At 49.6% G+C, this 15,075-nt stretch overlaps 1 protein-coding gene across 1 annotated transcript in view; it reads left to right on the top strand.

Annotated features, from left to right (window-relative positions):
* ARFGAP3 (ARF GTPase activating protein 3) overlaps nucleotides 1-2,765 on the top strand; it is a 51,040-nt gene extending 48,275 nt beyond the window's left edge. The window contains exons 15-16 of the mRNA XM_068970566.1: nucleotides 476-597; nucleotides 1,784-2,765. Coding sequence (XP_068826667.1) covers nucleotides 476-597; nucleotides 1,784-1,801 — 140 coding nt within the window. The 3' untranslated portion in view covers nucleotides 1,802-2,765. The remainder of the gene's footprint in view (nucleotides 1-475; nucleotides 598-1,783) is intronic.
* The last annotated feature ends 12,310 nt before the right edge of the window (nucleotides 2,766-15,075 follow it).

The following is a 15,075-nucleotide window of genomic DNA, read 5'->3' as shown; positions in this document are numbered from 1 at the left end:
TTCGGGGGGAGGGGGCGGGGATCAGGGGAGAGACCTCCCAAAGAAGGGAGGAGGGCTTTCACCAGAAGGGGGAACTGATGCTGAGCCCAAGAAACCTACTGATGTCCGCCCATCTGCCACGTACTGAGTCCTTGCCTGTCAGGTCTTGTGTTAACTGCCTGGAGGAAACGGGGGCCCAGAGAGGGTAAGAAATCTCTCCAAAGACACACAGCTTGGAAGTGTCAGTGCCAGTATTTGAGCCCTGATGGTCCTGAGACCTAATGCCACATCCTGTCTCACTGTGGGGTCTTGCAGCTGGTTCATGGTGGGGCTGGCACTGAAACCCACCCCCGGGTCCTGTCCCTTAACCACAGCTGCTGCCCATGGGCATTGGAGGGGGGGGTGCATCCCCCAAGCTCTCCAGTCCCTGGAGGCTGGCTGCGCCGTTGCTACAGTGGAGTGACGAGTGACAAGCCAGCATCTGCTCTGTGTGCAGGAAGCTACAACCTCACCAGCGTGCTGCCCACAGCTCCCGACATGGCCCAGTTCAAGCAGGGAGTGAGGTCGGTCGCCGGAAAGCTCTCCGTCTTTGCTAACGGAGTCATGACTTCCATTCAGGTCAGTGAGATGGGGACGACAGTAACTGAGTTTGATGGTGGGTTCGTAGTTTTGAAAATGAGATTTGGACCACGCTTTAATTGCCAGAGAATTAGATTTTATATTCTCGATTTATGTGTTTGCTACAGTGTAACCCAGGACATCATGAAAACCGGAACTTATAATTTCATATTTGTTTAAATTTTCTAGTTTATGACTCCAGAGGAATTGTTACAGGAATTGTCATGATCATTACTACTTTTCTCTTATGTTAAAAAACAAAAATATTAAGAACAAAGTTAAAAATTGCCCATAACCCCACCTCCCAAGGAAAACGTTCATTAATATTTTGGTTTATCCTAATTCTAGATTTCTGTGCACACCTGTTTAAAAATGTTAAAGGATTATATTGTATGTGTGATTTTATATCCTCGTTTTCTTCCTGATGTTTTGTTATGAGCCGTTCCATGTAATTCAAAATTCTTTGGAAGCTATTCAGTACATTCTGTTGAGCAAAAATGTGTGTAATTTAACTATTCCCCAAGTTGAGTATTTAGATTGTGTGAGGCGAGGGTGGAACACACTTGTGTATAACACTTTAAGGCCGGCTCTGATTATCTGAAGGCTATTCCATGAACCTTCCTGCTTACATCAAGTTATTTTAGGATGCTTATGAATGGGAAACGCAGCCACAGAGGGCAGGACCTGATAGACGTGAACTCTGATGCCTCTAAGTGGAGGTCTTCCAGGTTGGGGAGACACCCCCACTGTGGAGGCTTCCTCCGCCCTGGGCCAGCGGCTCTTGTCGGCCCAAGCTTTCGTTAGAATTCCCAGAGCTCTTTCATGTCCCTTAGGTCAGCCGAGCCCACATCAGTCCTTCCACAGAGGTGACCTCCCTCTTTGTAGGTGATCATCCCCATTTTGCAGATGGAGAAACAGAGGCACAGAGGTTAAGCTGCTCCTGGTGAGACCACTCAGCTGACCCAGAATTTCGGGGTTCGGACTCCACGTGTGTTCCTCTGTCCCCCGTCATACCTGCCTCCCGGAGGGCTCACCGCGCCCCTCACGGCCCCTCCCGCCGCCCAGGGGCTCCGGTTCCCGCTTCCTCGGCTGCAGGCTCCCGTCACTGAGGCATCTGTTTCGCTGATGCTGAGAAAGCGGAACCGATGCTGACCCTGGTGAACTCCCGTGTTGGTTCTCTCTGCAGGATCGCTACGGTTCTTAACACTGATGTTTTCGGTGAGTGTTTCCTGGAGACATTCCTCTTTTCGTGCACCAGTGACCACATCGCGGGCTGCAGTGAAGACCAGCTGGCTTTGCGCAGATTGTTTTGCTACTTTTTCCCGTGGTATATATACGTATTCATGTCTGATCTTTAATATTTCTTTTTAGAAATTCTCATTTTTGATGTTGTAGAAGCTTCATTGTAATTTCGGTTTTGTGTTACTTCTGTCTGGCATATCCACGCACATCCCTGCTTTATTTCCTTGGACTCTTTGGTTCTAACAGCTGGAGGTCCGGAGTCAAGGGCTCCTCGGCCTCTCTTCACTGGGGGAGGGGAGGGTGTCTCAGAGCAGTGAGACTCATGGCTAAAGGCTGCCCGGATCAGCTGAAATGAGAAGGGCCTGGAGAAGCAAAACTTACAACACATACTTCATTAAAAAGGGAACAAAGAATAAAAATAAAAGACCAAAAATAGCTGGTGTCTAATTTGATAGATTAATTCATCGATACTTCCACATCTTAAGGTAATTTCAAAATAATGTCTAAAGACATCTGTCCCTTGGAAATTGTTTGTTTTATATGGTCTATAGATTTAAAAAATAATTTTCAGTGAGTGCTTTTAACAGCCCAAGCTTCTGCATTGCCAAGCAAATTAATCTTTTGACAAGGTGTCACCGTTTGAATTTATGAGAAATAGAAGATGAGAACTCCCTAAGTGCATTTATAAATCGATATGGTGTACAGAAGTAAGAAATGAATAAGGTGAGAAGATACACCCACAGAAAATATTTCAGTTTATGGGGAAACAGTAGTTGTAATTGGATAGTTTTCTTAATATTTTTTATCTTAATCTTGGTTTTCAAAAAATGACAGAATGTGTACAAATGAATGAAAAATAATTTGGCTGTGTTTTAGACAGCATTAGAATATATTGTTCAGCACAGTAAAATATATTCGAAATTTGATGAACCAGATATGTGGTTTCAACTGAGTATTTTGTGAATTTTTCTTAAAAGCTCAAATTTGTAGACTTCTGAATATAATAAACAGTTGCAACAGATTGTGTTCCCTACTTTTTTCTTTACAGAAGTTTTGTGATGAGTCTAGAGTTAGGGCTCGTGGTATACCATTAGTGTGCATTTGATTAGGATGTAATTCCAGATGGATCTGTTTTTCTTTGTGGGTCTGGGGCTTCCTTGGTGGCTCAGATGGTATAGAATCTGCCTGCAATGTGGGAGACCTGGGTTCGATCCCTGGGTTGGGAAGATCCCCTGGAGAAGGGAATGACTACCCACTCCAGTAGTCTGGCCTGAAGATTTCCATAGACAGAGGAGCCTGGTGGGCTACAGTCCATGGGGTCGCAGAGTCGGACACGACTGAGCAGCTTTCACGTTCTTGACTTTCTTGACTTGACTGGGGCCCAAGGTGTGCCTTCCCTGCACTGGGGTATTGCCCAGAGTGCAGGAGCAAGGCAGGAGCCTTTGTTGAAAGCGAGGGTGTGCAGAGTGGCGCTTTCAAGCCCAAGGCGCCGCCCTAACCCAGTCCCACAGCCAGGGAGGCTGAAACAAGAGTGTGCTTCTCACGCTCCTGAAAGCGAGACGTGCAGGATCAAGGTGGCATCATGGGTGGGCTTGTAGACGGCTGCCCCCACCCCTGCTCTGCTGTCTCTATGGGATCTGGGCCCCTTTAAGCTTAATTGCCTCCTTAAAGGCCCCACCTCCAAATGCAGTCGTGTTAAACTCTAGGGAGGCACAGTTCAGTCCGTAACAGTTCATGAGATGCTCCCACACTGGGTGAACCCTCTCCAGGCCAGGGCCAGGGCTCAAACCACCTCCAGAAGACCCTCCAAGCAGGTTATGGTCCCATTTTACAGAGGAGGCGAATGAGACTTAGCAGAAGGGCCTCCCTCGACTCTGGCCGTGCTTCTCGCTGTCACTGAATCTCTGCACGTGGAAGGGCCTGGGACTGCAGGGCCAGGCTGGAGGAGCCCCATCTGGTGGGCTCACCCCACCTCACCCCAGCATGTCTGTGTGTCTGTGGGTGTGTGCGTCTGTGTGTGTGTGCGCGAGAGACAGACTTTAATTTGTGTTTCTGGTCCACTTACCCTTGAGACTTGGTGTTTTGTTTTGGAATCAGTTTGCACGAGTGCTTCAAATAGTAAAGATGTGAGTTAATAATTGTTCTAACAAATCACATTTGGGATCTATTGATTAAAAAAAAATGGTGCTATGACGACCCAGGGACCTGGAGGAAACTGGCCAAGACCGGTCTGAAGGGTTAAGCAGTGGGGCTTTGGAAAAAATGTTTATTATGCTTTCGCTCCTGAGAGCAAAGCCGGTGAGGACCAGGTATTTCTGTGAAACTGGGAAAGCAAAGCAGGGAGTGTGGGGAGGGGAAGTGGGGAGTGTTTTACCAGGACAAGTTCTCTTTGAAAATGCAGTACTTTTTGATCACCTCGAGAGCTATTGGGAATATAGGTAAATGGATGTAGACAGTGAGACCACGGGGCTAGGGGGCGGGGGGTGCTGGGTGATGCTGGGGGCCGAGCAGAGCCGACCTGAAGGCCTTAGATGGATGCCAGGACTTGGGCTGAAACCTGCCCCCCACAACTCGCACACGGGCAGTTTGAGGGTCTAGGACGCCTGTGTCCTTCTCACCTCTGGATGCTCAGCCTGAACACCTAGTGCAAATATGACCCCTCCCCCGAAATCCTGGGGCAGCACCTCGGGATCCTGGGGTCTCCTTGCTGGCCCCTTCCATCTGTCAGTGCCTCTGCCTGGACCTCCACTCTGCAGGATACTTCTCTGACCTGGGTGGGCCTCCTGGGTGCTGGCCAGGGAGCCCCTCACTCCCACCTCCCGCCCACCCGCCTCAGGTCGCTTCCCTTCTCAATGACCCTGACCTCCCTTCTAAAAATTGCAGGGACTTCCCTGGTGGTCTGATGGCTAAGACTGCACTCCCAATGCAGGGGACCCGGGTTGGATCCCTGGTCGGGGAACTAGATCCCGTGTGCCACCGCAGACTGAAGATCCTGGGTGCCACAGCCAAGACTGGGTGCAGCCAAATAAATGTTTTTTGTTAAAAAAAATAGAACTTGCAGCCCACCGCCAGGCGCTTCTGTGCCCCAGTCCTGCGCTCCTTTTGCTTTTCCCCAGGGTCCTGCCCGAGGCCCCACCCAGCTCCTGCTTCAGTGTCTTCTGTCATCCCACAGGTGCTTCTGTGCTCAGGGTGTAGGGTCACTGACCTCCCTCCCAGACCCGAAAACCGCCCTGCTCTCCTGGTGGTGCAGCTCAGACACCCTTGTTTGTACTGAGTCACGTGATCCATTTACGAAGGCACCTGTGCTTTCTCCCGTCGCCTCCATCCCAGGCCCGTTTTCCTCTATTTGTAGTTCTTATCATCTGCTTGCCAGGTCCTTTGTCTCACGAAAACAAGAGCGCAGTGACGGGAACCCCAGCTGTGGGCCTGGCACAGACAGATAGATGGACAGACAGAAGGAGACACCAGGGTCCCCCTGTGCAGGTCCCTCTCCAGGAACTGGGGCGTCAGGTCCTGGTCCCTCTCCAGGAACCGAGGTGTGGGGTCCTGGAGCCCTTCTGCCTGCTGAGTGTCCCAGCTTCACCCTGAGGCTCTGGTGCCCCCTCCCTGCACCTGGTCACCCCCTCCTACCCCATCCCACCCTGCCGCATGCCCCAGACTTGACCTTGGTCCCCTGAGCCCCCAGCGCCTCTCTCACAGCCTCTGATTGTCCTACCTGCTGGTGAGCTGTGCCCGTGTCTCACCACACACCTCGGGCGTGGGCTCTGGCCTCCCTAGGGGCTGTACCCCGGGCAGGTGCGGGTGGCCTGGAAAGGCCTGGAAGAGAGACAGAGCTAGGGCCTGCAAGGGGCCCTGAGTCCAGGACTCAGAGAAGCAGAAAGGAGCTGTGGAAGGTGTGGACTTGGAGGACAGGAGCCCCTCTGCGTGAGGGGGCAGCTGGAGGAGGGGTCCCCAGGCTTCAGAGTCCCCCCGGCTGGAGACAGCAGCCATGCGTGGGGCTCAGGCACCCGGTCATCACTGCTGGGCATTTGAGTCCAGCTCTGGAGGTTCCTGTGAAATATCCAGGACCCCTTTCCCTCAAACAGATCCCCTCAAGACCCCACACGTGCAGGCAGCCTCCTCCCTGGCCTCCCCACCTCACCCCCTCCTGGTCCTCCAAGGACCACTGGGGCCTTGGGGAGAGCGGCACCTGCCAGGCCCCTGCCCAGTGACTCAGGCCACCCCGTGGCCCCCACCTTCCGCATTCGAAGAGCCTGTGGGCCTGCAGAGGCTTCTTCCCGGGTGTTCCCCCCAACATGGCCTCCCACCCTGAGGCCCCACTGTCTCCAGTTTCAGGGGGATGCTGCAGCCCGGGATCCCTCCTGTGCAGCCACCACACGCAGAGGGGCTCCTGTCCGCCCAGCCCCCAGCCTCCACAGCTGCTTTCTGTTCCTCTGAGTCCTGGACGCAGAGTGGCCCGCAGACCCCACAGGTCTCCTCCCCGTCAGCCCCTTGTGGGCCCCAGGGCTTCCAGGCTCGTCTCTCCTCCGGGCCTTTCCCCAGCGGTCGCTTCTGCCAGGAAGGAGCCCTCACGGGTGGTGGTTGAGAGCTAGTTCAGGGCTACGGGGGGCGATGACAGTCTCACGGCGTCTTCGTGCAAGTGGGGAGAGGAGGGGGCTTCCCTGGTGGCCCAGTGGCTAGGACTGCGCGCTCCCAGCGCAGGAGGCCTGGCTTTAATCCCTGCCCCAGGAACTTAAATCCCACACGCTGCAACTAAAGATCCAGGGCAGACAAATAATGTTGTTTTTTGTTTTTGTTTTTTTTTTTAATTTTAAGTAAAAGAGCAAATCATCTCACAGGGGATGAAGGGAACCATGGGAAGGGCAGGAGGTGCCTAGTGGGGCCCCCGGCACACCGGAGACCTGGGGCTTGGGCCTTCGGGTGAGGCAGGGTGAGGCCCCCTGCAGGCAGGCTTTCACAGAGAGAGCACAGAGGCAGGCCGTGTCAGCTCACACAGGTAAACGGAGGGGTGCCAGCCTGGGGCCCCACGTTCGGGGCGGCCTCGCTGTAGCGGTCTCTCTGAAGCGCCTGCCTGTACTCTCAACACACCCCCGTACAACCATCCTCCAGCAGGCTCCCTGCGGTTGTCCCGTCCCCGTCCCAGCCTCTGTCCTGCTCGTCTCAGGCTTCAGAGGGGAGGCCGTGAGAAGCCCAACCTGGCTTCAGTGTAGTCAGTGCAGGGGAAGAACAATTCTTTTTCCTTCTACCCTCCTAGGTTCGCTGGCCGGGGCCCTGTAAGATTAGACTGACTAAAGGCAGGTTAACATGAGAAAGACAAACACAAGAGAGTTCACATGTACCTTGCGCACACACGTGGGAGCCGGCATGGTTAGAACCGGGGCTTCTATAGCAGCTTAACAAAAGAACACTAAATCCTCAGAGACGTGACAAGACAAAGGAAGGGGAGGGCTTCCCTGGTGGTCCAGTGGTTTCAAATCCACCCACCAGTGCGAGGGACACGGGTTCGATCCCTGGTCGTGGAAGATGCCTCACACCTTGGGGCAACTAAGCCCGTTGGCCGCAGCTATGGAGCTTATGCGCTAGAGCCTGGGAACGACGACTCCTGAGTCCTCACGCCACAGCGCCTGAAGCCTGCACGCCCTTTCATGCCCACGCTCTGAAATGAGGAGTCACCAGAAAGAAAAGCCTGAACGAGCATCACAACTGAGAGTAGCTGCCACTCGACCCAACTGAAGCCCATGCAGAGCAGCAAAGACCCAGTGCAGTCGGACCTGCTGCTGCTGAGTCGCTTCAGTCGTGTCCGACTCTCTGCGACCCCATAGACGGCAGCCCACCAGGCTCCGCCGTCCCCGGGATTCTCCAGGCAAGAACACTGGAGTGGGGTGCCGTTTCCTTCTCCAATGCGTGAAAGTGGAAAGTCAAAGTGAAGTCACTCAGTCGTGTCCGACCCTCAGCGACCCCATGGACTGCAGCCCACCAGGCTCCTCTGTCCATGGGATTTTCCAGGCAAGAGTACTGGAGTGGGGTGCCAAAATCATAAATAACATTTAAAAAAAAAAAAGGAAGGGGAGTCGGGCTTTCAAGGGTAGCAAACTGGGAAGGTAAATACACAGAGAAACTAATGAAGCAAGTAAGGCTAGTTGCACAGCTCCATCGTGGCCCAGAGAGCTCCCATCTTCTCTTCAGCCATAAAACTCTCTCCAGGAGAGGGGATTCCTGGCAGCCCTCCCTTTTCAGATGTTTCTGCTTTTACCCAGATGAAGGAGGTTCTGGGAAGGCATCCGTCTGCATCTGTTGGTTCTCATTTGCCTCCAGCTCAGAGTCATCCTTATGCCAAAGTGGTGTGCTCTGGTCCCGTGCGCATGGCAGAGGGAGGCTGGAGATGGCCTAAGGCCCGCTGGACAGGGCTGCACGCTCCCTCTCTGCAGGGTCTGGGGCTGAACCTGTTTCCAGGCCCATTCAGGCTGTTGGTGGAATGGCTTCCTTGTGGTTATAGGCCCAAATCCCTGCTTTCTTGCCGGCTGTCAGCTGGTGCTATTCTCTGCAACCCGAGGCCTTGGGTCGTTGCACAGGGTGCCTCCATCAGAGCTGACTCCAGCTGCAGCGAGTCCAACGCTTCTCGTTCCCGGGAACTCTCTGACTTCCTCATATCTCCTGCCTCCAGTCAAAGAAAGTTCTCTGCTCTTAAGGGCTCATAGGATAGACTGGGCCTGTGGGGATAATGTAGGAAAATCTCTCTTCCTACTTTAAGGTTCGTAACCTTAATTACAGGCTTCCCAGGTGGGGCTAGTGGTAAAGAGCCTGCCTGCCAATGCAGAAGACAGAAGAGACGCATGTTTGATCCCTGGGTCGGGAAGATTCCCTGGAGGAGGGCATGGCAACCCACTCCAGTATTCTTGCCTGGGAAATCCCATGGACAGAGGAGGCTGGCGGGCTGCAGTCCGTGGGGTTGCACAGTCAGACATGGCTTAGCACACACGCATGCCTCTCTTTTACATATGAGCGGACAGCTAAGGCTCACCAGACATTCGAGGAAAGCATGTCATATGAAAAATGAACACCAAGAACACAGTCATGAACAGGATAATTAAGAGGGAAGCAACTGTGCTGGAGATTTTTTTAGGAAAAAAATGTTTATGACTAGAATCTTCAGAGAGAAAAAGATATTGCACCTGTTAAACGCTGAGTTCTAGAAAAAGGAAACCAGCGGAGAATAAGAAAGCAAATAACAGTACAAATTAAAGTCCATTTTGGAACTTCCCTGGTGGTCCTGTGATGAAGATTCCGCACTCCCCGTGCAGGGAACCTGCGTTCGATCCCTGGTCAGGGAACTAGATCCCACCTGCGCCACTAGGAGCTCACCTTCCACGAGCAAAATGATGCTGAGTGCTGCAACAAAGACCCGGCGCAGTGAAATGAAACAAGCACCTGTAAAGTCAGTGCTAAACAGTAAGTTCAAGAGAAGGGTAGGAAAAGACAACCAAATCTCCCCGAAAGCCAAGAGTCAGGGGAAAGTAGGAGATAGAAGATCAAGGACAGGAGAGGAAAAACTCGGGGGCTCTCACCCTCTGAGTGAGTGAGTTTCATTCAGGAAGAAGGAGGGAAGGAAAGAAACTGTCAAAGAAAGAACTCAAGAAAATCCCTGTGAAATGAAGCATGTGAACGTGTGAGCAGGTGTTGGGTACACACTCCCCCACCTCTGCCCCAGGAGCGAAGCACTTTACACACAGGACCTTACTTTACCTCAGTCCTTCGGAAGAGGCCCTGGCGAGGAGCCTGGGGGGCTGCAGTCCCTGGGGTCGCAAAGACTCGGACACGGCTGAGAGACAGCACAGCAATGTCAAACGAGTACCTCGTCTCCTCAGGTTATACGGTATGGTAAATGTTATGGATACAGCTACTCCAGAAATTCTGTTATGCAAATTCCTAAAAATTGGCCATGGCCTGGTAAAACGTTATCAGTCATAATTGTAGTTGTTATCTGCAAGTGTAGTATGTCACGGCAGTAACCAAGCTTCTTTGTCAATTGCATTTTAATCAGTTTTTTTTTTTTTAATTTTTTACTTGTTTATTTTTTTGGCCGCACTGGGTCTTCGTTGCTGCGAGGCCTTTTCTCTAGGCTCAGCGAGGGGCTCCTCTCTAGTCGCGGTGTGTGCTCCTTTCGTTGCAGCGGCTTCTCTCGTTGCATAGCATGGGCTCTAGAGCCCAGGCTCAATAACTATGGCACATGGGCTTAGTTGCTCCCCATCATATGGGCTCTTCCTAGGTCAGGAATTCGAACCCATGTCTCCTGCATTGGCAGGCAGATTCTTTACCCCTGAGCCACTAGGGAAGCCCTATAATCAGGTTTTGAATATGTCTTCTTAAATCTTTTGTCGTCATAGACAGTTATGGTTTTATTCTGATGCCTTCCTTTGTGAAAATGCTTCCTCTTCAAAAAGATTTACAGAAAGGACTTTTGGATAGTATTTTGACTTTCAGGCCATAATGCTAAATGGGTGAGAAATTAAAGAATTCTACTGGGAAACCTGATGGCTTCATAAAATCGTTCACAAAAAGGATTAGTTACATAGGACCGAGTGAACTGGTAAACATGGTTATAATCTTTATGGTTTCTAGCCTGGAAAACTACTGGTCTACATCTGTGTTTTCCAGGTATAAAGAAATCTTCCCCTCAAACTAACCGTGACTTACAATAATTTGGTAAATTATACCTTTGTAAGCAGAATTAAAATATCTATCTTGTCTTTTGATCTGCTCCCTCCAAACATTGGAAACTCACAGGTTCCCAGCAGCTCTATCAGATAAAATATTTATCAGGAAAACTACCTCCAAACAGGGCTTCCCCAATAGGCTCAGTGGTAAAGAGTCCTCCTGTCAATTCAGGAGACCCGGGTTTGATCCCTGGTCCAGGAAGATCCTCTGGAGAAGGAAATGGCAACCCACTCCAGTATTCTTGCCTGGGAAATCCCACAGACAGAGGAACGTGGCAGGCTACAGTCCACTGTGTTGCAAAAGAGTCAGACACAACTTAGTGACTAAACAAGGACAGAAATGTCAAGGTGTTTAGATGACCTTGGAAAGGGAGGGATTCACCTAGACAAGCCCTTGGCATGACTCTCCTAGCCAAGTTCAGTCTGAGACGCCTTACAAAAGTTTCAACAAAGCAAAAATAAATAAAAAATAAACTTATATGATCTATTATATAAGTCATCAGGTCAAATTTATTGAGACCAAAGTTATTTTTCAAATCAATCTTAATTTGGTTATATTTCGGAGAAGGCAATGGCAACCCTCTCCAGTACTCTTGCCTGGAAAATCCCATGGACGGAGGAGCCTGGTGGGCTGCAGTCCATGGGGTTGCTAAGAGTCGGACACCACTGAGCAGCTTCACTCTCGCTTTTCACTTTCATGCTTTGGAGAAGGAAATGGCAACCCACTCCAGTGTTCTTGCCTGGAGAATCCCAGAGACAGGGGAGCCTGGTTGGTTGCCGTCTATGGGGTCGCAGAGAGTCAGACACGACTGAAGCGACTTAGCAGCAGCAGCAGCAGGGTAATTTTAGAGAAAAAAGATTATATTTCAATGACTGTTAAGGCCCACCTTTGTTAATGGAAGTGGAAGTGAAATTCACTCAGTCATGTCTGACTCTTTGTGACCCCATGGACTATACAGTCCATGGAATCCTCCAGGCCAGAATACTGGAGTGGGTAGCTGTTCCCTTCTCCGGGGCTCTTCCCAACCCAGGGATTGCAGGCTGATTTTTTTACCAGCTGGGCCACCGGGGAAGCCCATCCTTTGTTAATGGAGGTCTGTATATACTAAGTCTCACTTCCTGGATAGTTCCTTGCTGTTACATTACCTTAATATAAAGTTTAACTGGATTATTAAAAGGACACTCAAAGTTTCTAAAACTTATCTCAGTAATACATCTTTGGGTGAAGATCAGATGTCCCATGACCAGCAACCAGGGGATTATATATACTGGAAAAGACATAATTGAAAGGACTGTCTCCAACCTAGAAGGAAGGCTCCTTATCAGGTACTGTTAACTACTCATGCACTGCGAAACCGAAAGGACTTGACTGTTAGGTTAACTCCCACTTACAAAGGGCCTCCACACTGGACTGGTCTATAGAGAGGCTGTCTAACCTCAAACTCACCTTCAAACAATGCCCAAGGGCTTCCCTGGTGACTCAGTGGTAAAGAGTTTGTCTGCCCGTGCGGGAGACACAGGTTCGATTCCTGATCCCGAAAGATTCCACATGCCATGGAGCAACTAAACCCACAAACCACAGCTGCTGGCTGGCGCTCTAGAACCGGCAGCCACAGCTGCTGAGTCCACGAGCGCTAGGGCCCCTGTCACCAGAGAAGCTGCCGCAAGGAGGGGACCGCACACCGCAGCTAGAGAAAAACCCAAGTGCGGCAGCAAAGGCCCAGCGCAACCAGTAAATAAATAAAATCATTAAAAACCAGTGCTCAGACAGGAGAAACTGCATTCACAGTAGGGAGCGCAGACGTCGGAGTAGACAGCTAACCTAAAATCTCACACGGCCGTGTATCATGCTTTATTGACTTCTTGGACCTTTGCATATGAATGAATGTTTTTCTATCACGAGCGTGATCCTATACAAGTTTTAAAAATCAATCCAATTGCTGTGTTTGTGGCCAATTACCTGTGTCTAGTACTTCTGAATTACCTCGGTGGGTTTCTCCACTCCAACGGTATTACTGGGTGGTCCTTAGAAAATTTATTCTAAAAGAAAGAAATTATAGTCCTGTTTAGGCTACTATTGGTATCTTAAATGGGATCCCCTCAAATTGCCAACTAATAATGCCTGCTCTGACCCTGGCCATAAATATGAATTTTCCTGTAAAGTTACTCAAGCTTAATCAGAGCAACAAGCCACATTTCAGCCAAGGAATAAAACTTCCTACAATTAGAAGATAGATTTAGGTGGTTAACACTAGGCTATGGTCATTTAAGTTGTTTTGGGTTTTCTTTTTAATATTTATTTATTTGGCTGCACCAGGTCTTAGTATAGGCACAAGGATCTTTGTCGTGGTGCCCAGGCTTCACTTTAGTTGTGGCACGTGGCATTTGTTGCCCCACGGTATATGGGATCTTAATTCCCCGATCAGGGATTGAACCCACGTTCTCTGCATAGTAAGGATTCTTAACCACTGGACCCCCAGGGAAGCCCCAGTCATTTAAGTTTTAAGGCTCTCCCTGTATCTCGGGAACAATTAAATCATGCCTAGTAACTCTAGAAAAGTGGATTGGGAGCCTTACGGACAGTGCCAATGTATAATTTCCCTGAAAGGTGAGGATTTGTACAGAACAGATGTAGTCCAACGACGTGAGGATATACTGGGCTGCACCTAAAGGAAGTTCTCGGCTTAATTCTTACTTATGACATTAATAATACTGCTAGCTATATTATTTGTATTTTGCCTGTTTGACAAGATTGTTGTTTCTTGCATTACCAAATGTGTGACTAAGTCTCTGACAAAAGTATATAGCTTTACATGAGATCAAAGATTGTAATAGTGTAATTCTAGATATAGGAAGATGTAACAAGAGTAACCTTCACAAGATGAGCAGAAACTTTCTGCAGAAAAATAAATGTGCTTGGGCTAAGATGTTTTTCTAAAAGCATGATTTCAAATAGTCATTTAATTGTACATTAATAAAGAAAGAAGTAAGCTATGGGTTATGATTTATTTATATAATGGGATATTTCAACCATTTAATGGATTTAATGACTTGTTATTTTGGAACCTATTGTATGATACTGTCAGATAGATGAAATATACAGGCTCTATATATTTAGCATGATGTACAATTGGTGTAATTATGGTTAATTAATTTTTGTTCTCTTTGTGTAAAAAAATTATGTGTTTAAGGCCTTCCCTGGTGGTCCAGTGGCTAAGACTCTGCACTCCCAATGCAGGGGCCCCCATTTGATCCTTGTTCAGGGAACTAGATCCCACATGTCAGAACTACGAGTTTGCATGCCTCAATTAAAGACCACACGCCACAAGGAAGATTGAAGATCCCACGTGCTGCAACTAAGACCTAGTTAGGCTCTATTGCAACAAAATCATTAATTAATTAAAAATTAAAAATGTCTGATAAGTTCTTGATTGCATGTACTCCCCTTTCACCAAAGTCACTTATATACTGACCTCCCCACTGCCTCTTTGAAACAGTTTCTCAGAGCTATCCAAAATGCTGTCCCCCTAGGCTAGAGTCCTCATTTTGTCCCCAATAAAATGTAACTCTTGGGGCTTGCCTGGTGGTCCTGTGGCTAAGACTCTGCACTCCCAATGAGAGGGCCCAGGTTTGAGCCCTGCTCAGAGAACTATATCCCATGTGCTGCAACTGAAACCTGGAATAGCCAAATAAATAAACATTTTTTAAAAAAAGAATATAGGGTATAAATGTAAAACAAACAAACATTTAACTCTCAACGCTCACGTTGTGTATGTGTGTATGTGTGTGTGTGTTTCCAGTCAACAACCTCTGGGAAGGACTGGGGTCTCTGGGGACTCAAAGTCACAAAGTCCTGTCCCTGGGGCCCCATGCTTGACAGCCCTTGAAAAGACACACCTGCGCTGAAGTTAATTGGATGCAGGGGTTTTTCTTTCTGTCTTGAGCTGCCCAGAGCAGGAGCCAGGGCACCACCTGCAGAGATTCCCCAGGCCCTTCAGTTCAGTTCAGTCGGTCAGTCGTGTCCAACTCTTTGTGACCCCAAGGACTGCAGCACGCCAGGCTTCTCTGTCCATCACCAACTCCCGGCGTTTACTCAAACTCATGTCCATCGAGTTGATGATGCCATCCAACCGTCTCATCCTCTGTTGTCCCCTTCTCCATTCACCTTCCCAGGCTCTGGCAGGCGAGAAACAAACTCAAGGACAAGAAAGAGCCCTAGCGTCCAGGATGCGGCCAGACTGAGTCCAGCTGTACTTGGCTCCCCAACAGAGGCCTGGCTTCTGTTCTCTGGTGACCAGCCTGATGGACGGGCCCTTCCCCCATGGGTCTTCCCTAGAAGACCCCACATCAGCACAGCTCTAGCTATCAGAGCGGGGAGGGCCACGGGTGCTGGAAGGAACACTGCACTCTCCCTGGACCCAACACCCCCAAACTGAATTCCACCAAAGACACAACCAAGCCAAAGAGCTGGTGAAGGAAGGATGTATTATTCATCTTTGCAACAAGTAAGGAGAACCCAGGA

The sequence above is a fragment of the Capricornis sumatraensis genome, chromosome 4, assembly GCF_032405125.1.
Source record: "Capricornis sumatraensis isolate serow.1 chromosome 4, serow.2, whole genome shotgun sequence".
Classification (NCBI taxonomy): Eukaryota; Metazoa; Chordata; class Mammalia; order Artiodactyla; family Bovidae; genus Capricornis; species Capricornis sumatraensis.
Note: the sequence above shows the minus strand (reverse complement) of the source record. Positions and strands in the feature narration are given on the sequence as shown.